The sequence below is a fragment of the Ictalurus furcatus genome, chromosome 17 (genome assembly GCF_023375685.1).
Source record: "Ictalurus furcatus strain D&B chromosome 17, Billie_1.0, whole genome shotgun sequence".
Classification (NCBI taxonomy): Eukaryota; Metazoa; Chordata; class Actinopteri; order Siluriformes; family Ictaluridae; genus Ictalurus; species Ictalurus furcatus.
The window spans coordinates 17,166,093-17,188,353 of NC_071271.1; the positions used below are offsets into that span (position 1 = coordinate 17,166,093).

Sequence of the window (22,261 nt, forward strand, 5' to 3'; positions counted from 1 at the left end):
TTATATTTTGTAAACCTGTTGCAAAGGCCATTAGCATGCTATCTAACCTTAGGCTAGCTATTCTATTGTGTAAACCAGTAGCTAAGTTGCCAACAGCCTAATTAACATTTGGCTGACTATTTTATTGTATAAACCAGTAGTGAAAATCATTAGCATGCTGAGTAATATTAGGCTGACTATTACGTTGTGTAAAATAGTAACCAGGTTTGATAACAAGTCTCATGCTTCCAGATCGATGACTTAATCAAACTACAGGATAGGTGGAAATAGTCATCATTATTATTATTATTATTATTATACCTCTGTGCAAATCACCTTTCTTTTTTTTCTTTTTTTCTTTTTTTTTTTTAACCTGTGCACTTGGGTCAAGTGAAAGCTTTATTTAAATCTCAAATACTCAAGAAACATAAATATGCTGTTTGTTCAGTCCCACTATCTCATGTACTGTTAAACTGTATGGTAATTACAGCTGGCCCAACGTGCAGTACAGAATGCTGGTGCAAAATGGATGAACAGTCACTTGCACTATGCAGATGTTTTGCATACGTGTCGCATCCAGTGTGAATTCAAGATAATAGCAAGCCATGATGTATCCAGATGTTTGTGATTTGTTTTTTGTTGTGAGCCTCTTTCACAGTCACCTTCCATTTCGTCACTCGAACTGCAGCCTGCGGTTGGTCTCTTTCTTTTAAATAGCCTTTTTCTGTGAAAACCTGTTTCATGGACATGCTAAGGATCGAAACTACCAGCAATTCAGTGGTTAGTCACAGTGAGATCTGATTATTATGGTGTAGGATGTTCTGAGATTTTGAGTGATATATATCCTCTCGGATTGAGCTCTGTAGTAATGCTGCGTTTCTGTAGCGTTCGGTTTGGGATGGACATGTGTTAATCACATCTTTGTGTGCAGACAGCAGAGATATGATTTGGGTCAGTAGCTTTAGCGTGGTTAGCTTGCAGGGATTAGGGTTGTCCATGGGTAATGAGTTCACTGGCACACACATGGGCCTTTAGTGTAATTCTCTGTGTTGGGGGAACAGATCGCAGTTCCTTTGGGAAGGCAGATGTCCAACACTATCTAAAATAAAGTAGTAAATAGCGAGCCATGCACAAATGTTGCTCCACAGTGTTTTTGTGGTTGGCGCATAGACTATTATGATATGCCACACTCTCTGGTTAAATGTCAGCTGCATGCATAGTTTATAGTCTGCTATCACCTTATATATCTCTGACTGGAAATAGAGAATCTCAATTTTGAGTGGTTTTGCCTGTGAATCACATGTAAACCCCACCCACTGGAACAAGCCATTTTTACCACTAGGGGGCATAAAGAAATATGGAGTGGTTTTGTTTCTCTCCAATGTAGTCGTGTGTGTATGTATGTGTATTTCTGTGTGTGTTTCTGTAATAGTAGTGGGATGCTGAGCCTTGTGCTGTAATTTTCTGCTCAATAGCTTCCCCATAGAGATCAATATCTGAGAGCCAGAAATGAGCCCAATCTCGGTCTCAGTTCATTGCTGGAGTCATTGGGTGGAGCCCACTGTTACAACCGGCCACACTCTGATGCACTGGTAATAGTGATAGCGACGCACTCGCTTAAATACACTTCCTTGCTTTCTTAATTACCACATCTTCCTCATATCACTACAAGCTATTTAGATGGGATTTTAAATTGGTTCATGGCACTTCCATGACTGTGACAGAAGCAGACATCCTTCTGGCTGTCGTGATTGTAAATGAATACATTTCAGAATGAATGCGTGTAGAAAAACAAAGCATTGTTGTGTGGGAAATTTGCAGCACGCTTAGCAAAAGTTCAGTGATGTTCAGTGAAGCTGTTTTTTTTTTTTTTTAAAGCTTTCTTTCTACTTTTTTAATTATTTATTTATTTATTTATTTAATCATCCATATGGTAGGAAATAATTCAGATGTTTCACAATTAACTAATTAAAGAGGACGCAAATTAGATCATGATTAATGTGCATTTAATTCTATGGCCCGTGTTTTGCTCCATATCATTCAAGCAAACCACATTACCCCCTCTGATTGCCCTTTCTTAATGATCAGGATTTCGTAGCCAGATGTTCTTAGTCACAATTGTGACTAAGTTTGTTTTTAACACACACCAGCACTGTTTCTCTTTTAGTTCATTATGAAAGTAAGCACAGACCCTGGTATTGAGACATTACTTCACCCTAAGATTGGACTATACTATTTTATTTTTTATCTGACATATGACTTCTAATATGACGTACATGTTAAGGAGAAGCTGTGTTGCAGTTTTACTTCTTTTATTTTGGTTATCAGTGCCCCTCTCTTTCATACTACTAAGGCTTTGTCTACCAATTGTTCCTAAAGCTTCCTGTTTTATTATTTTTTTTTATACTCCTTTCTTGTTCTCGCTTTTCCTCCCTTTTCCCTTCAGTTCATCTTATTTACTGTCTTTCTATCAACATGTTCTATCATGTGTTGGCATGCTTTATACAGGCTGACGTAAAGGCCAGCAGGCTTTGCCATTCCTTCAGCATGGTGACCTTGTTACTAATGGGAGTGCTACCCTGAGAGAGTATAACATTTGGACGCCGCTTAGACTTTGTATTAATGTGCATGTCAGGTGATATGATCAGAAGTGGCAAGTGGTAAGTACAGGTGTATTTAGTAATATGTTTTGGATGGGGTCAGGAAATCGTATAGCCAAGCACATAAAGATAGAGTCCCAAAAACCTTTCTCAAGCAAATGTACTGTTACCTTAAAAATGTGATATCCAAATAACAACTTGAGGAAGAGTATGAAAGTGTCCACTGGGGACTACTTAAAATAGGACATTACTCATTTATACAGAGTTTTAATTATATTAATATTTGAGTTAGTCTGTGTTTACATGAATCATTTTATATAATGATGATGATGATAGAGTCTTTATCAGTCACGTATACATTACAGCACAGTGAAATTATTTTCTTTGCATATCCCAGCATGCCAGAACGTTGGGGTCAGAGCGCGGGGTCAGCCATGATATGGCTCCCCTGGAGCTTAAAGGGTTAAGGGCCTTGCTTGAGGGCCAAACAGTGGCAGCTTGGCAGAACTGGGGCTTGAACCCCCGACCTACCGATCAGTAACCCAGAGCCTTAACCCCCAAGCCACCACTGTGCCCTCGCCCCCCCCCCCAGCCACCACTGCCCCATGACAGTTTATTTGTAACTAAAGAAAATAATGAGAATTCTAATCATATTATAAATTTTTGTTTTAATTTACCAGTGGTAATCTTCCATCTTCAGCTTGTCTAGATGCATATAATTAGATTAGTATATCTTGTTTAATTGTAGCTCCTCATATACATTTATACTATGCTCCAAATTTCTTTACACGCTACATGTTCACTGCATAGGGTATAACAATTTAGTGGTGTTTATAGAATCTGTATACAGTGCACTATATATTGAATAGACTTTAATTTGGGATTCAGCTACTGAAAGAAATGCCCTTCTGTAATGAAGGAAAGAGGAAAATGTCGAAGGATTGACTGGTCAGCAACATTATTTGTGAAATCCGATCCCAGAGGACACAATTGCTGCACATGAAAATACCAGGTATAAACAGCTCTCAGCTACCTACTTGTGATTTAATACCAGGACTGAACAGGACCATAGACGTAGGCTGAATTACAGTGCAGGATGTCATTGTGGCAAAAGGAAGCGGCAAAGTAGTCCACTCTTGCATATGAAGAATTGGCGTACGCTTGAGTGTGCTTCTGAAGAGGTTGTGGATTTTGTGTGTTCCAGATATGGGCCAACACACTGCTTATTTATCAGCATTTGCTCACTGATACTGCTGAAATGCCATGTATAGTGCATAGTTCAAGGAGGATATGCATAACATGGCCACAGGAAATGACCTCGATTTGAGGGTTATATGTGTTGCTCAGGAAGCTGTGCATCAGTGGTGCTAAGGGCACAGTGAGCTTCTGACCCCTATGTGAGCACAGAGACTTCTCCTTCTGTCTCTGTGTGACCTTACATTCGCTGATATTTCAAGAATAATGGTGCTTGATTATGACAATCACTCGCAGAGAGAAAGAGAGAGAGATATGAAGGAGGACTTCCTTGTATTGTCCACAGGCCGACAGTTTCAAGCAGGATGCAGTGTCTTTTCCCCTCCATTCTCTCTCTCTCCCTCACTTTTTAGAATAGTTAAGCATCTGAGAACTACTCCTGAAACTTCAGGAAATACCAATTGTTATGGATAGTGATGAAAATACAGAGGAATATGAGTAGTTATAACATCTGAATTGGGCTTTTTTATTTTTAAAAGCTATGTCTTAGTTGACTGCAGAAGGGGGAAACCGAGTTTATGGTTAATTTTTGTCACTCAGCCAAGTACTTTTTTGTGCGTGTTAATTTTCCTTGCAACACCATTCTCTCTTATAAAACGTTAAGAAACTCTTCTTGCCTGGCGCACACTAGATGAGATTCCTCTCTGTTGGAAGAGGTGTCCCAGTTTTAGGCTGATCTTAAACAATTACTGTTCCTATATTATCCTGTGGTGTGAGATGTATAAAATCCAGTCTTATGGTCTCACAGTCCATGCTCAATAATAAAGATTCAACATCCGGAAGTGGGGGAAGCACAGACCTTTATATGGGGAGAAAAAACGGCTTGAAGCACGCGTGAAAGATGGATAACAAATGACAGCCGAGCTGTAGGGGTTGCATAGACTGGTCAACTAACACATTTACTTGTTGCTGGAGTGTCTAGATGTCATCATGTCAGATGGTAAAGAAATGCAGGCAGACAGTTAATCTTCCATATAAGAAAGGCTGGTCATTGAGCTTTAAGGAGAACTCTCTCAGGTCCACAGGAGTTTTGATCTGAAGGGGGAATTCTACAAAAAACAAACAAACAACAACTTATGAAACCCCTGCCTTTCAGTGTCAGGATAACTGAACTGGACTCTGGTGAGCATAATCTGACAGTGTGTGGTGTTTTTAATCTCAACAATACTCGTAGTGTGGAGGGTTGATGTTTAAAAGACAATTCAGCAGAGAAAAAGTTAAATGCGTCATTCTTTGTGTGGGATTTTCTCATTTTCTTTGGTTTGTGTCCCAGACATCGCATAACTGTTATACCACATTTCCTGCTAAAACTTGTTTAAAGGATGGTTAAAGTTTGGACCATCAGTTGGTGTAGGCAGAGTTTGTTGTAATTTTCTCCACGTCACCTCAGGTTTATAATAGTTTTGGCTGACGTTAAGAGTTAAAATGCTAATTCAGCTCGACAGGACGATCTGGAGTATGTGAATCAGTAGAGGAAATGTTCATTAATGAAAATACAGGATAATGAACTGTGAATTAGTCATTGTGGCAAATTATGTCCTGGCATATTATTTCTTCCTTTCACTGATGTATTGCTTTGTGTGACTTCATGTTGCATGGTAAGCTGCACTGGCATCCAGTCTAGTAATCACATCACATGAACATAAAAAGCAGTCAGATCTTAATGTCATGGTTGGTTCACCCTGCTGGGCGTTATTTTGCCACAGTGACTCACACTGATATTTTCCATTGCATTTCACCTCAGACTGCTTTTTCTGTCACTGTCTTGCTCTCTCTTACATTCCTTCCCCCCCCCACTCATTTTTACCCGTTGTCTTCTGTTATGATATATAGAGGTGTGGAAAGGACCCCATCAGGTCGCTCATACACAAACTCATAGGCTTCCTGCCCCAAGGCTCCATAGAAATTGAAAGTCAATTGGGAGCAGGTGGCAAATCAATGTACTTCACTACTACACCGAGCTGCCTTGTTTCTGAATTTGTCTTGAGCTGTCTGTCACTCCGGAAGTGTTGTCGGCACCTGAGGGTCCAGGCTGTGCATGCCTGGGAGAATAAACACTAAATGATATCATGTTTGTGTACTGTTTTGGTTGACATGTTTTTTATTGATGCGTTTTGATTGGCTAAACACTACAGGCGTTTTGTGATTAGAGGAATGGAGCATTCTAGAGTATCACCTTCCTGTAATAGGAAGCTTGAGCATCTGTAGTGCTTGACAGAAACAAGGAGGAAGTTGAATGCATACTGTGTGCTATTTAAACTCCTGAATTAATGCTGTCTAAGTGTTTGCCTTGTCATCTAGCTTAAATAGATTTGATGCCATTGCTATCTGTGACCGAGAGTCCAGGTGAGCATGATTAGCTGTAGCAAGTGGTAGGAAATTCTTTACTCTCCTTGTCATCAGAACAATAGAAGCCAATCATGGGTATCTGTTAACTCGTGTATACAAAATATGGAAGCTGGCGCACTTCTCCAAGCATGGTGAGTTCTAAAAAAGATGTAGCTTCATACATTTGGGCTTTGCCCTTCCAAGTGGCTTCTTTTGTGCAATGGGGAGAACTTGGTAGCTCCAGGGTCTTAGGTCTGTTACTGAGCTCCGGTTTCGGTCTGTATGGAGTTTTGCTTGTTCTCCACATGTCAGTGTGGGTTTCTGCCAGATCCTCAGGTTTCTTCACCTGTTCAAAAAACATGCTAGTATGGGGATTGGCTTCTCTAAATTGCCCCAAGGTGTGAGTGAGTGTGATTGCCTGCGATGGACTGGCATCCAGTCCAGTGTGTATCCCTGCCTTGCAACAAGATCCACATCAACCACAGCAAAATTAATGCTTTCTCTCTGTTTTTGTACTCTCTTTCAGGTCTGAGCACAGAGGGAATCTACAGGGTGAGCGGCAACAAGGCTGAGATGGAGAGCATTCAGCGGCAATTTGACCAAGGTGAGGCATGCTACTATTCACCATTTCACATGTTCATTCTCAGTCAACTTTTTAAGAGAACTGATTTAAAGTGCCCTGCAAATATCCCTTAAAAACATGATATAAGGGAGAGCAAGTAGACTCTCATAAGTAGTTTACTCTAGCTGTCATACAAACTGCTTTTAGCATGCATCCTGTTATAGCCATTTGTGGTGTGTATTCTATGAGCCGAAACCTATCAACTGAAACCTACAATTGTTTTGGCTTTTACAAATAAAAATAATAAGTATACTCATATAACATTTTGTGACCTGAATTGTTTTCTCTTATTATAATGTAAGCTTAATATATTTTGTATTAAAATGTCAAAGGCTGGTATCCATGATGAGACTTTCTCCTCTAGTTGCATCAAATAATCTATTTGGTTATAGTTTTCGTCAATCTTGCCATCTTGGTACTTTACATCATTGTGCTAATTAAGCACGGAAATGTCCATAGGTTCACCTTTGTGCACAGCATCACTTAAGCAACAAAAGTAAACACGGCTGGGTATTGAAACGTTTTCATTTTACTGTTTGTTCTTTTAGCAAATGTGTCACACTTTGGGTTTGAATCTAAATATAGATATGGATATTTGGAGCACTAAACAGATATAGATAGTGGTGTTGTGTTACAACCCTAAACAACACACAAGTGGTGCATTTTTTTTATTTATTTAGTTATTTATTTTTAATTAACTATAGCAGTCGTCATCAACTCTGTTCCTGGAGCTCTAACTTCCTGAAAACTTTAGCTCCAACCATAATCGTGCCCACCTGACCATCTAATCATTGTCTTAAGAAGGTCTTGATCAACTAAAACAGGCATGTTAGATTTTGTTTAGAGATGAAACCTGCAGTAAGATAGATTTCAAGGAAGAGAGTTGGTGCCCTCTAAATTACAGAATATGTACCGTATATGCAATATATGACCCCTACACCTATGCCCCTGGAAACACTGGAAAAAGAAGTTGAAATGCCAGCACTGTCATGATTGTGTGTGAATTCTGACTCTGACAGTTCCTCAAACTCAGCTAGGGATGCATGGGACTTATTTGTTTAATCCTGATCACACAGTTATTATTTTTGTTTGTACCCACCAGAAATGGTCCTGTTTCCCAAAACATACACAAACTAGTAGCGTAGTTTTGATCGACTACAACCCTGACCAGGCAGTTACTAAGGATGAATGAATGAATGAATGATGCAACTCTATTCTCAACCAGCTGCACTGTGAACCATTCTGGCAAGCTTTCTAGTGTGCCTCTTATTCATATTTGTATTTGTATTTGTATTTGTATCCATTTAGTATACATTATCTGTTCATTCCCAATAATGTATTCATATTTAGTTAGATCCCTAGTGTTGTTAAATTCTATCATCCCAGCCCAAAAACTATTCTCCTGTCATAAACGGTAATTGCCAGAAAGACAGCTTTTTTTGCTGTGATTATACTTATAAAATGTGCTCCGTACAACAAAATATTTATCACAGCTTGGAAGGAAGCCGTGGACGCTGCTGGAGCAGTGAGGGATAAGGCGCTTGTTCAACAGCTCAACAATGGCAGATTTGAAGTGCTTGAGTTTGATCTGTTAGAATAAATGACTCGTGCACGCACTGCATATGGTTGCTTTTTGACTTCGGTATAATCTGACCAAAGCATTTTTGAAATCTCCTGTATCTGCAGTTGAAGGCTTCTGAACAAATCACATTTATATCGATAAGAGCACTGTGCAGCTGTTCTGCTTAATAAACCTGTAGTTATGTACAGCTATCGATTCAGCTCAGTCTAGATGGCTTATTATGTGGATTCTATGCACTAGTTAATCTGAGTGTGTGAATGCAATACAGTACCGATATTTAATTGTCAGTTTGAGACCTTTCTGCTTCTGCATCAGTTTATATTTGTTGTGTGCATTGACTGTGCATTGGCACCTCTGTGTCTAGAGAATAGGGAGAGAAGGTCAGTTAATTACTTGCGTATTGGTTTAGGTAATGAAGCTTGTGCACAAACACGCACTGCTGCACTGCTGGGTTCTGTCAGGGTTGGTTCCGTCTGGAGTGAGCTAATAGGAGATGTGGATCGGAGTAATAATAGGAGATTAATCGATTAGGCCCTAGCATACAGGAATGAAACTGCAGCATACAGGTAGCCACTAACATGCAGACATCCATGAACAGATATTGATGCACAGTCAATTTTGACCATGCGACATATTCTGACCTTATACAATGCTGTATATTTAATGTTCACTGAATAATTTATCCACTAGAAAAAGAAAAAAAAAAAACCAGAAAATCATTACCTCTCTATCTCTCTCAGTAGCACTGCTTCTGTTCTCCCTCTCTATAAGAGAAGCAACAAACTGTAATCAAAAGGCAACTTTTTAATTAAGTTTTGCTTTTTTTTTTTCCTTCTGCAATCAGTAAGCAGCTTCACACCATTGATTCTTTCTTCCTTCTGCAGAATTTAAAGTATATTCTTGCAGTGCATGCCAATGCTTTGATAACACTCGCTGTATAGTTTTAATAAGATCGCTTTTCTTTGTCCTTGCGTCTGTAATTTTTTTTCCTCCCTGTTTCTATTGTTCCTCGTACACAGCAGACTCATCTTGCTTGGTATGAGATTCCTCCAATTAAACATGTATTTCATGGGTATATGGGTAATTTAGCGATTTACAGAGACCGCACTGGACACGATGGTTGTGAATGGAACAGGTTTGAAATAGAAGTGGTGTTTATAATGGCTTTTCAGCCAGTGGGTTGTTTCTTCAAATTAGCACATCAGCTTCTTTTCATGTAGGTTGTGTGTGAGGAATTGTGAAATGGTGAAATCAGTGTATATTATCTGACTGTTGTTGATTCCTGACTCTTAGATTCCAACCTGGACCTGGTGGAAAAGGACTTCTCTGTGAACACTGTAGCTGGAGCCATGAAGAGCTTCTTTTCTGAGCTGCCAGACCCTCTGGTGCCCTACAACATGCAGGTGGAGCTGGTGGAGGCCTTTAGTAAGTACTGCTAAAGAGTAAAAATTGCTGTATGGTTTCAGAAAAGCTCATGTGTGTACTAGAGGTGGGTAATAGTTGAATTTCATTTGTTTCATCATTTATTTGTAAAGGAAATAATTATTGTCCATAGTTTCATTGCAGCCATTTTGCTTCTCAATTGTCATACTTCTCATACTTTATTGGAATCTTGGTGTCACACTGGAGAAATCAGTGAGACATAGAGTACTGTTAATGCCCAGAGGACCGTTGAAAAGTTAAGTGTGGAGCGCTGGACACTTTTTTTCCATTTGGTGGTCTTGGCCTGCACTATGTAGCAGAAGAGGCGATGCTATTAGTGGACAATGTTGTCTATATTTAGCTAAATAGCTGATACACTAAGACAGGGAATGTAATTCTTTTTGCAGTAAAATAAATGTCACATAACATTGGAAGGACCCCCTCCCCAACCCCCACATGTGCAACAATATCTTGATTTATTGCTCTATTTTTCTATGGCTATTTATTGAAGCCATAGAGCATTTTTAATTTCTGAACTATGCACCAACGGAACACGTTAGACTCCAGTAGACATTATTTGACATTATTTTAATTCAAATGATCAGTAATAAATGCAGTAATTTTGATAATGTGGATAGTCAGAGACCCCAATCATTGTACTACACAAAATGTAATTTTGAAGCCTATAGTATACAGTGCTCTCCACTAATATTTGCACCCTTGGTAAATACGAGCAAGGAAGGCTGTGAAAAGTTGTCTTTGTTGTTTTACCTTTTGATCATTTGTTCAAAAAATTCACAAAAATACTCTGCTTTCATGGAAATCAAACAATTGCAAACACAATTATTAAAAAGAAATCTTTGTTAAATAGAGATCTGCAACAATTATTGGCACCTGAATCAACCTGGAATTGCACGTGTGTCTATATTGTCTGAATGCACTGTGAAGAGGATGGTTTGAGTGGCCAAAAAAATCTCCAAGGATCACAGCTGGAGAATTGTTATAAAATATACAGTAGAACTAAATTTCGAACAAAATTTTTTACCTTTTCATAGCTCCTTCTCTCTTTGCCCTCTGGCTTTGTCGCTTTTCTTCATTTGCCATATATATATATATATATATATATATATATATATATATATATATATATATATATATATATATATATATATATACATACACACACACACACACACACACACACACACAGTATATAGTATATACTAGACATATTGGATTTTAAAATGGATGGTTATGTTTATTGAGGCAGTTGTAGTTAGGTTCAATGACAAGATCTGTATATTAATTTCCAGTTAGTGCAGTATATAAAACAACGCAATGGTGCCTCTTGTAGTCACTTTCCATTTCCATTTATTGCATTTGACAGATGCCCTTATCCAGAGTGACTTATGTAATTCATTACTTACTACTTAACTGAGCAGTTGAGGGTTAAGGGCCTTGCTCAGGGGCCCAGCAGTGGCAGTTTGGTAATGCTGGAATTTGAACTCATGACCTTTTTGATCAGTAGGCCAACATTGTCACCACTGGGCTACCACTGCCACCACCAATTTCCTACATTAGTAGGATGAGAACTACAGTATACTCTTCGCTTTCATAACCTGATTAGTTTAATAGCCTAATATACCATCTGTGTTTGTGCTGCTGCTACTAATTATAAGCCTTCCCAACTTCCTTGTTGTACAGAATCAGAGAAAGTGGTCAAAAAAGGTATTCTAGTGCAGGTGAGGTTTGTGAGCTCTACCCTCCCTGCATAATGGACATAGATTTTGAATCCCCCATCTGTACAAAAATAGCAATGCAGTACAATGCTTCTTGCGTAGCTGCTGCATCCACATGCGTAGTCATGGTCTAAAGATGCTCTGTACTGGCTTGTTCAAAGAGCTGTATATGAAAAATGAAAGGGCAAGGTTTTGTGTGAAGTAGACTATCTGCAGTGGGGAGTTGTTTTGCTCACGCAGCACTGAGCTTCATCCTCATGCAGTGTGAAATTCTGTGCTCGGCTCTGGGCTTTCCTCCAACCTCAGGATGCACCAACAATTAGACTGAAACTGCAGCCCATGTCTGTAGTTAGCCTGCTACTTGGGAGCATTTAAGCATGTTTCTGAAACTCTTCAGTCCTTTTGGAGAGACACTCCAGCATTATATCACTCTGCCAAGTAGAAGACTGAAAGCAAGCCCAAGCAATGTGACAGGATTTAAGTGCATTTTTACTTCCAGTGCTTTTATGCTGTCATGGATGTCTTACTATATGTTAAGGTAATAGAAGCTAGTCGAGCTGAGACAGTAAATGCAGCACTTCTGCCTTTATAGATTTTTACTACTCCAACACTCAGGAGGAGACAGTGAGGGAAATATGCACCTTTCAAGCATTGAACACTCGAGAGAAAACCACGCATGAAGTGATTGTAGTGTTCTTGAATTTATTTATTTATTTTATTTTTTGGGTGGGAGGATGATGATGAAAGGGGAATGGACAGACGGCAGGTTACATGATTGCAGAGTCACTCCCTGCAGGTGGTGGGCGGAGCTCCAGGCCTGCCCGTCTGTCACCGAGCGTCATGGCAACAATGCAGCAGACTTGTTCAGTGTCAGTGGCTGTGAAGCTAGATCTCTAAAGTGACTGCATTGTTCTGGCATTTACTCAATACCTTTGGCCTCGAATAACGGATATGTTATCCGAGGGACTTCCAGATTGGGAGTTTGACATATTGCATTAAACATAGACGAATTGCCTTAGCAGACGAGCGTACAGTGAGGGTTGTCTGTTGTGATCTGATTTTGATTGACTACAGGCTGTTAGTATCTTTTGAAGATTAAATCATCGCGTTGCCTCAGCATGAGGTGCTAGGAAGGTTTGCTCTGGTGTTACTCCATTAAATGATGCATCAGTGGATGTGTGAGGGTGTGTGTCTGTGTGAGGAATACTGGAGTGTTAAACTGACAGTGTTTGCATGTGAGATGCTGACATCAGTCTGTGTGTGATACTCAGGAGCAGCACATCTGCCATAGTGGTCACGTGTCCTGATAGAGAGCTCTCTGAGGGCTGATGTAAGTCGATCTGACTCAGTGCATCCATCGTTCTTGCAGCACCCAGGGGACGCACATGTGTGCACGTGTGTGTGTGCGCGCTGTATGGTTTTTGCCTCATCCTGAAAGCATCTCTCAGTCTCCCCTGATGACAGTGATAGGAAGTCAGGCACCATATGCAGTTCTAGAAGGATCCACCCTTTCTCATTGCTAGTGCAGAATATTGGCGCCTGACCTTTCATTTGGGTGTGTACCAGGGCTGTCGGAACAAATTTGACTGTTTGAATACTGCTCGTTTTTTAAATTATTTTGTATTCAAAGGCAAAAGAAATCTGTGCTAATGATTTAACACAGTTAAACCACACTGCAAAAAAAAAAAAACTCATCTTGGTAAGTGAAAAAATCTTGAATATAGTCCAACTTATCTAGTATTTCTTATTATAAGATCATTACACCTATTTCTAGACGACATTACACATTTCAAGCTTGTAGTTTTCTTATTCTATTGGCAAATTTTGCTTCCCTCTAGAAATAAATGCTTGACATGAGCAAACTTCTCTCTCTCTCTCTTTCTCTCTCTCTAGCTGAATTTCATTGGACATATCATGCATTAGGTAGGGTTTACAACATCATTACATGATGGCCTATGCAGTAAGCATATATACTCGCAGGCCCCTTAAATTGCAATGCCTCTATCCTTATTGATTCATGCAATTATCCAATCAACCACTCGCGTGGCAGCAGCACGATGCATAAAATCATGCAGATACAGGTCAAGAGCTTCATCATCAAACGCCTTAATTGAGAGAAAATGTGATCCCATCGAGTCTGACTGTGGCATGGTGGTTGGTGCCAGATGGACTGGTTTGAGTGTTTCAGAAACTGCTGATCTCCTGGGATCTTCACACACATCGGTCTCTAGAGTTTACACAGAATAGTGCAAAAAACAAACAACACTGAATGAGTGGCATTTTCCAGTCTTCAACTGTCCAGTTTCAGTAAACCTGTGAAGCTTCAGTGAACCTCATGTGGTCTTCCGCAGTTGTAGTCCATCCTCCTTAAGTTTCAATGTGTGTTGCATTCTGTGATGATTTTCTGTTTTTACAGTTGTAAAGAGTGGTTGTTTGAGTTACCGTAGACTTCCTGTCCGATCAAACCAGTCTGGCCATTCTCCTCTGACCTAATCAACAAGGCTTATCTGCTTGCAGAACTGCTGCTGGATATCTTTTGCTATTTTGCGCCATTCTCATTCTTTTAGCTGCTGTAACATTGTTGATTGTTTGGGTAATTGCATGAATGAGCAGGCCTACAGGTGTTCCTATTAAATTGTCTGGTGAGTTTATAGTTAATAGAAAGCAATTTGGGATTCGGGTTAACTGTGTCAGAGGTTTAAATATATATTTTTAAATGCTTCGAGACACTGGTGAAACCTGGCAGACATTTCAAGTGGATTCTACATGTCAAGTAAATTTTCCTGACACATTAATTCTGCGTGCATAAATAAATAAATAAATAAATCAAGGACAGTACCTTATATGCACAATTGTTACCTTATTGCCTGGTTGTGCATTTCTTTGCAATTTACTGTGAGTGTAAACTATAGCCTTGAAATTACAATGCAATCAACATTAAAAGTTATTATTTTTAAAATACAAGTGCAATTTTAATTCATTTGCATTATTTGTGTATGTGAATTAAGAAAAGTCAACATGACATCCTAAAACACTTTTTTTTTTTTAAACAACTGATCTAAATTGTGTTGATTGCCACACATGTCACTTCTGTAAAATCAGATCCAAATAGACGCTTTTATCTGTAACTGTATTGTCATTTAATAGCTCATAGAATTTCCGACAAATATGTTAGGAGGTATTTTTCTTTGCGTGTGTATGAAAGAAGGCTAAACATGAAGTCTTTACGGGGTGAACTGTGCATGCACGCAGTGTGTCATGCTGTTTTCTGTTTGTCTGCCTTATCTCCTCTTCTCCTTCACCTCCGGCTGCTTGCTCGAGTCATTACTCGTGTTGATGTCCCAAGAGGCTGTGTCTGGAGGTGTCTCTATTTTTGTGTCCCTTTTTCTGTGTGTCTCGTTCTCATTCTCATCTCTGTCTTACCTCCCACAGAGATCAATGATCGAGAGCAGCGGTTCCTCACCATGAAGGACGTGCTGCGCAGGTTCCCCCGAGAAAACTACGATGTCTTCAAATACGTCATCAGCCACCTGAACAAGTGCGTTATTACTTCACAACTTCTAAACTTCGTGCTCTTAGATATGCACAACACGTACACACCGGCATGTTTTCCTCACTATATAAACGATTCAATAACAGAGTTGTAGTAGTGTTCAGAATAGCTTTCACAGTTCTGTTTATTATCCTAATAAGTACTATTAGGATTTTCTTTCATATTTGTAGGCACAAAAATATTTAAGATTCCATGTTCTTATTTTAGTTAGTTTGTTCATTCCTTCATCTTCAGTAGCAACTTTATCCTGGTCAGGGAAATGTCGTACGTTTATTTTTTTATTTAACATAATTTTAATAAAAAATTTGTACCAATTTTATAATTAAAAACAATGTGTCTTAAAAGTGATATTACATTTATATTTAAGTAAATTCCAACAATATTTCACTCTTTTCCTGTGGTTGAATATCAACTGGCATTCTATCAAGAATGTAGTGTACTATTAGGTTGTGCTTATATAGTGTGTGTGTTATAGCATGTATAGTGAGCATCTAAATTGGAACAGATTACTACTGTCAGAGGGGGCTGACATTTAAGAAAGGCAAGTTTTAAAGTACTGTGGGCACAATTTAAGATTTTTTCTTTCTTAAGAAAAGCACACAATTTTCACCTTTTATATAATTTCGCCTTATGAAATATGGCTATAAAGATATACAGGCAAATTTTACCTTCACATTTATAGCATTTAGCAGATACTCTTTTCAAGAGTGAACTTGTGACAGAAAAGCATTGAGGTCTCTGTTGAAAATATTCTTAGAATAGTCCAAGAATACCATGATGCTAAAACATGAGTAAAGAAGACAGTACAAGTTTTTTTTTTAATAAACTATGCAGATTTAGCACTCGTTTAAGTGTTTAGTGAAGAGGGACTAATATGCAAATATGTTCTAATAATGGATCCCTGCCAGTTTTAAAAGAATCTGTCAGCCTAGAAAATGTCTACAGTCTATAATATGATTGTGTTATTTTCTGTTACATTCCATCTGAATCTCTCTCTGCTTTTCTCTGTCTCAGGGTGAGCCAGAACAGTCGTGTGAATCTGATGACCAGTGATAACCTATCCATCTGTTTCTGGCCTACACTGATGCGCCCTGACTTCACCACAATGGATGCGCTGACAGCAACACGCACTTACCAGACAATCATCGAGACCTTCATCTACCAGTGTGCTTTCTTTTTCTACAATCAGCCCCTGGTCGACACCACGAGCGGCCTGCCTGGGCTCCCAGGATCCCCCACTGCCACCCTGTCTTCCACAACATCCATGTCCGGCTCCGCCTACTCATCCTGTTACACCCCGGTCCAGCACGTAGCCACACCCTTCAGCCAAGCTCAGCAGTCCCCACCCCATTCTCCTCCCCCAACGCCACAGTCACCTATCCAGAGTCTGCTGCCTCCAATGCACCCGCACCATGCATCAACCGAACAACACACGCTGTGAAGCAGAGAAGGATGTATAGAGAGAGAGTGCAAACGTGAAAGAGAAGTTCTGAAGCCAGGAAAGAGAGATTACATGAATGGAGAGTGATTCTTAGAGAAAATGATTGAGGAAGTATGTCTGCAGGTGACAGAGCATGCAGTGAGGGAAGAATTAGAGTGTTCGACATAGCAAGAAGGTCAAGCCACTTCAGCAGTGAGACACTCCAGTAACATCTTGTGCTCCTCGTTATAGATCACTGCACTCATATAATTGAAAAGCATACACACATTCTTGCATATATATATATATATATATATATATATATATATATATATATATATATATATATATATATATATATATATATATATATATATATATTGCACATGTGCACAAATAGATCTGAGAGCGTGCTCTCTTTGGGTCAGCACAGGACAGATGTGATAATAGGAGTGTGTGCTGAAGCCTGTTACCTGGCCAATCCTGATTTATGTGAGAGGTGACTGAGTAGAAATGGACTTGATGTGTGAGGTCTGGACTAAAAGATCTGAACTGAACTCTCCACACAGTCAATTATCTGCTCTACATAACCTCCCAGGCCCTTGTCCTGTCTCCACCAATAGGAATGAAGCTAAATGTGGCAAGAAGCCATCCTTAGCATTCTCAGCATTTTTTTTTTTTTATCTTTCAACCACTATTGTTATCACATTTTTTTTTAAAGACTTGCTCCAGCAATTGAAGACACGACAACTCTGTCAGCCGCATTCCTCTTCCTCCCTGTCTGAATGAGTCCTGTTTACAGAGGAACATGTTTAAAGAAAACAGCCCAAACAAGAACTTGACGAACTGTATCTGGTTTCATTGGCAGTGGACTACAGTGAACTTTGGTACTTTTTTTTTTTTTTTTTTTTTTTTTTGCACAGCATTATGGGATTTGAAGTCTTCTCAGCATCTCTGTTCATCTCTCTGCCTTCACAATGAGCCAGAATCTCAAGACCATGCTAGGAGACTTGTTTCCATTTCTGTTCTGGAAGAAAAAGAAAAAAAGAAAGTGTGTGTTTTCTTGATGCGTCAGTCAGGGTTCAGTTGTGCTCCACTCTGGTAACGGATCTCGGTGAGATTCTTCTTTAGAACAGAGATGCGAAGATAATGCACTAGTGAGCTGAAACATTAAATGTGTATGTGCGATTATGCGTTTGTGTGTGCGCCTGCCTGAATGTAACACTTTATGCTTGTGAAATGTCACCGTGAGATTTTGGCAGCTTCCAAAAGTGTGTCCAACGGATGGGTTTTTGATGGAGGGGAAAAAGAGATGTGAAGGTTGTGTTTAGAAATATATGGCTGGTGATTTTGGTTGTCTGTGTGTTAACACTGAAAGGAAAGCTGCTTCGTCTAAAAACACACTTGCGTCACTCAGTCCAAACTCTGCTGCACTATTCCATTTAGACTTCCAAAAGATTTTGAATCGACTGTTACTCAGTCAGAAATGTCTTTTTGTCTGAAGGAGAGTAGAAAGAAAGAGAGAACCTTAAAGGGATGACCGTGCCTGTTTTTTTTTTTTTTTTTGTTTTTTTTGCTGTGTAGTTTTCATCTTTGTGCTTATTTGGGTGTGCTACTGCCATCTGCTGTGCCAACAAGGTACTACACCTCTGACTGACTCAGCCTTCAGTTTTATGATCTACCTTGGACACGGAGTCCATTCGGATCCCCCTCCCTTCCCGTCATAGAAGTGCTGGATGCACTTTAAATCATGGCTCATATTCACACAGCATCACCATAGAGAAATCCTGAAGAACCTTACTCAGCAACACTTCTCAGCACTTCATCTTCTACTTTTTTTTTGTGTTTGTTTGTTTTTTTTAATTCTCAGGTCACCGCTGTGATAATGGCTCATTAACTATCAATTCTTCCTAATTGTCGACTTCATTAATGTTATTGTCATGTCTGAGAGAATTCTGCAAAAAAATCGTGATGCTGATGTTACTCAAAAGGCTGAGTTTTGGAATTAAACAGGGATTTTTAGGACTTCAGAAGTAGACATTTTTAATTGACATTTCTCATAGTGTAGGTCTGTAATGAATCTTTCTGACCTGAACTGCCCACTACTTCTGCCCTGCCAGTCAAAGTCCCATTTAGCATCTGATTGGTTGTTTGAAATCCCAACACGTTTTCTGCCCAGACTCGTGCGCTTTAAGTGTGGGCAGAAAACATGTCGAGATTTCAAACAGCCAGTCCGACTCGCACCTCAGCTATTTTTCTTCTCTTTTCAGTTAACGTGGTATTTTTTGGGAAAATAGGGAGAAGGATCCATGCTCTCCTGGTACTTTGCAGTTGATTGCTGTCTTGCCACGTTCTCAGTGTAAATCATATGTCAGTGTCTCAATACAGAGTTGATCCTTAGCGGCCAAAGACTGTGCAAAAAGGGCGAGTGAAAGTCAAGGAAGGGCATCAAATGGGAATTAAAAATGTGATGTTTCAGCAATCTTATGTGGCTGCGTTATTATTATTTTTTTTATTTTTTTATTTTTTTTTTTTGCAACAGTGGTGACCAATTGTTAAGTTAAATGAGAAACAAGCAAAACTATATTCAAAATGGTTGTTTATTTGTATGTTAGGGGGTCTAACAATTTGCCCTGTAGTCAATGGTGATAGAAAAAAAAAGGTTTCTTTTTATGTATTATTTTAATAATTAAAAAAAAGACAATTTTTAACAATTTTGTGAATGGTGTAAAGGCCACATCATGTAGTGCATGATTCAGCTCCAAGTCTGGGAGCTGGAACCTTCAACTCTTCGTATTTAAGAGAGAAAAAAAAACCTGCATTAATGAAAGATTAAAAAAAAAAAATCATGAAGTAAACTGAGAAGAAACAAAAATCATGACATTATTTGCTCTGGTCATTTGTCTCAGTGGGAATGGTGTATAAACAGTAAGGCCTTATGTGAGCTGTATTATAGTTAATAAATCAATCTTGTAATATGTTTCTTGCCTCTTGTTTTTCCACAGTTTCCACCACTTACCACAGAAACATAAAATCTGGTCTTACACGTTTCAAAAATATTTGTAAAAATGTGTGTGTGTGTGTGTGTGTGTGTGTGTGTGTATATATATATATATATATATATATATATATATATATATATATATATATATATATATATATATATATATATATATATACACACACACACACACACACACACACACAGTATCTCACAAAAGTGAGTACACCCCTCACATTTTTGTAAATATTTGATTATATCTTTTCATGTGACAACACTGAAGAAATGACACTTTGCTACAATGTAAAGTAGTGAGTGTACAGCTTGTATAACAGTGTAAATTTGCTGTCCCCTCAAAATAACTCAACACAGCCATTAATGTCTAAATCACTGGCAACAAAAGTGAGTACACCCCTAAGTGAAAATGTCCAAATTGGGCCCAAAGTGTCAATATCTTGTGTGGCCACCATTATTTTCCAGCACTGCCTTAACCCTCTTGGGCATGGAGTTCACCAGAGCTTCACAGGTTGCCACTGGAGTCCTCTTCCACTCCTCCATGACGACATCACGGAGCTGGTGGATGTTAGAGATCTTGTGCTCCTCCACCTTCCGTTTGAGGATGCCCCACAGATGCTCAATAGGGTTTAGGTCTGTAAACATGCTTGGCCAGTCCATCATCTTCAACCTCAGCTTCTTTAACAAGGCAGTGCTTGTTATCATGCTGGAATACTGCCCTGCAGCCCAGCCTCCGAAGGGAGGGGATCATGCTCTGCTTCAGTATGTCACAGTACATGTTGGCATTCATGGTTCCCTCAATGAACTGTAGCACCCCAGTGCCAGCAGCACTCGTGCAGCCCCAGACCATGACACTCCCACCACCATGCTTGACTGTAGGTAAGACACACTTGTCTTTGTACTCCTCACCTGGTTGCCGCCACACACGCTTGACACCATCTGAACCAAATAAGTTTATCTTGGTCTCGTCAGACCACAGGACATGGTTCCAGTAATCCATGTCTTTGGTCTGCTTTTCTTCAGCAAACTGTTTGTGGGCTTTCTTGTGCATCATCTTTAGAAGAGGCTTCCTTTTGGGACGACAGCCATGCAGACCAATTTGATGCAGTGTGCGGCGTATGGTCTGAGCACTGACAGGCTGACCCCCCACTCCTTCAACCTCTGCAGCAATGATGGCAGCACTCATACGTCTATTTCCCAAAGACAACCTCTGGATATGGCACTGAGCACGTGCACTCAACTTCTTTGGTCGACCATGGCGAGGCCTGTTCTGAGTGGAACCTGTACTTTTTAAACCGCTGTATGGTCTTGGCCACCGTGCTGCAGCTCAGTGTCAGGGTCTTGGCAATCTTCTTATAGCCTAGGCCATCTTTCTGTAGAGCAACAATTCTTTTTTTCAGATCCTCAGAGAGTTCTTTGCCATGAGGTGCCATGTTGAACTTCCAGTGACCAGTATGAGGGAGTGTGAGAGTGAAGACACCAAATTTAACACACCTGCTCCCCATTCACATCTCAGACCTTGTAACACGAACAAGTCACATGACACCGGGAAGGGAAAATGGCTAATTGGGCCCAATTTGGACATTTTCACTTAGGGGTGTACTCAGTTTTGTTGCCAGTGGTTTAGACATTAATGGCTGTGTGTTGAGTTATTGAGGGGACAGCAAATTTACACTGTTATACAAGCTGTACACTCACTACTTTACATTGTAGCAAAGTGTCATTTCTTCAGTGTTGTCACATGAAAAGATATAATCAAATATTTACAAAAATGTGAGGGGTGTACTCACTTTTGTGAGATACTCTGTGTGTGTTTATTTATTTATTTATATATATATATATATATATATATATATATATATATATATATATATATATATATATATGCAGTGCATCCAGAAAGTATTCACAGCGCTTCACTTTTCCCACATTTTGTTATGTTACAGCTTTATTCCAAAATGGATTAAATTCATTATTTTCCTCAAAATTCTACAAGCAATACCCCATAATGTCAACATGAAAGAAGTTTGTTTGAAATCTTTGCAAATTTATTAAAAATAAAAAACAAAAATAGCACATGTACATAACTATTCACAGCCTTTGCTCAATACTTTGTTGAAGCACCTTTACCACCAATTACAGCCTCAAGTCTTTTTGAGTATGATGCTACAAGCTTGGCACACCTATTTTGGGACAGTGTCTCCCATTCTTCTTTGCAGGACCTCTCAAGCTCCATCAGGTTGGATGGGGAGCGTCGGTGCACAGCCATTTTCAGATCTCTCCCGAGATGTTCAATCGGGTTCAAGTCAGGGCTCTGGCTGGGCCACTCAAGGACATTCACAGAGTTGTCCTGTAGCCACTCCTTTGCGATCTTGGCTGTGTGCTTAGGGTCGTTGTCCTGTTGGAAGATAAACCTTCACCCCAGTCTGAGGTCCAGAGTGTTCTGGAGCAGGTTTTCATCAAGGATATCTCTGTACATTGCTGCATTCATCTTTTCCTCGATCCTGACTAGTCTCCCAGTTCCTGCCGCTGAAAAACATCCCCACAGCATGATGCTTCCACCACCATGCTTCACTGTAGGGATGGTATTGGCCATCCCTTATTCCATTTTGGAATAAGGCTGTAACATAACAAAATGTGGAAAAAGTGAAGTGCTGTGAATACTTTCTGGATGCACTGTGTGTATGTATGTGTGTATGTATGTATGTATATATATATATATATATATATATAATTAAAAAAATAT

The 22,261-nt window shown here is 39.5% G+C and overlaps 1 protein-coding gene across 2 annotated transcripts in view; it reads left to right on the forward strand.

Moving 5' to 3' along the window:
• Positions 1 to 16,788, forward strand: part of arhgap35a (Rho GTPase activating protein 35a) — a 72,126-nt gene extending 55,338 nt beyond the window's left edge. For both annotated transcript variants that reach the window (XM_053646385.1, XM_053646384.1), the window contains 4 exons: positions 6,688 to 6,765; positions 9,659 to 9,790; positions 14,959 to 15,064; positions 16,094 to 16,788. In XM_053646385.1, the coding sequence (XP_053502360.1) occupies positions 6,688 to 6,765; positions 9,659 to 9,790; positions 14,959 to 15,064; positions 16,094 to 16,520 (743 nt within the window). In that variant the 3' untranslated portion in view covers positions 16,521 to 16,788. The remainder of the gene's footprint in view (positions 1 to 6,687; positions 6,766 to 9,658; positions 9,791 to 14,958; positions 15,065 to 16,093) is intronic.
• Positions 16,789 to 22,261: the final 5,473 nt, after the last annotated feature.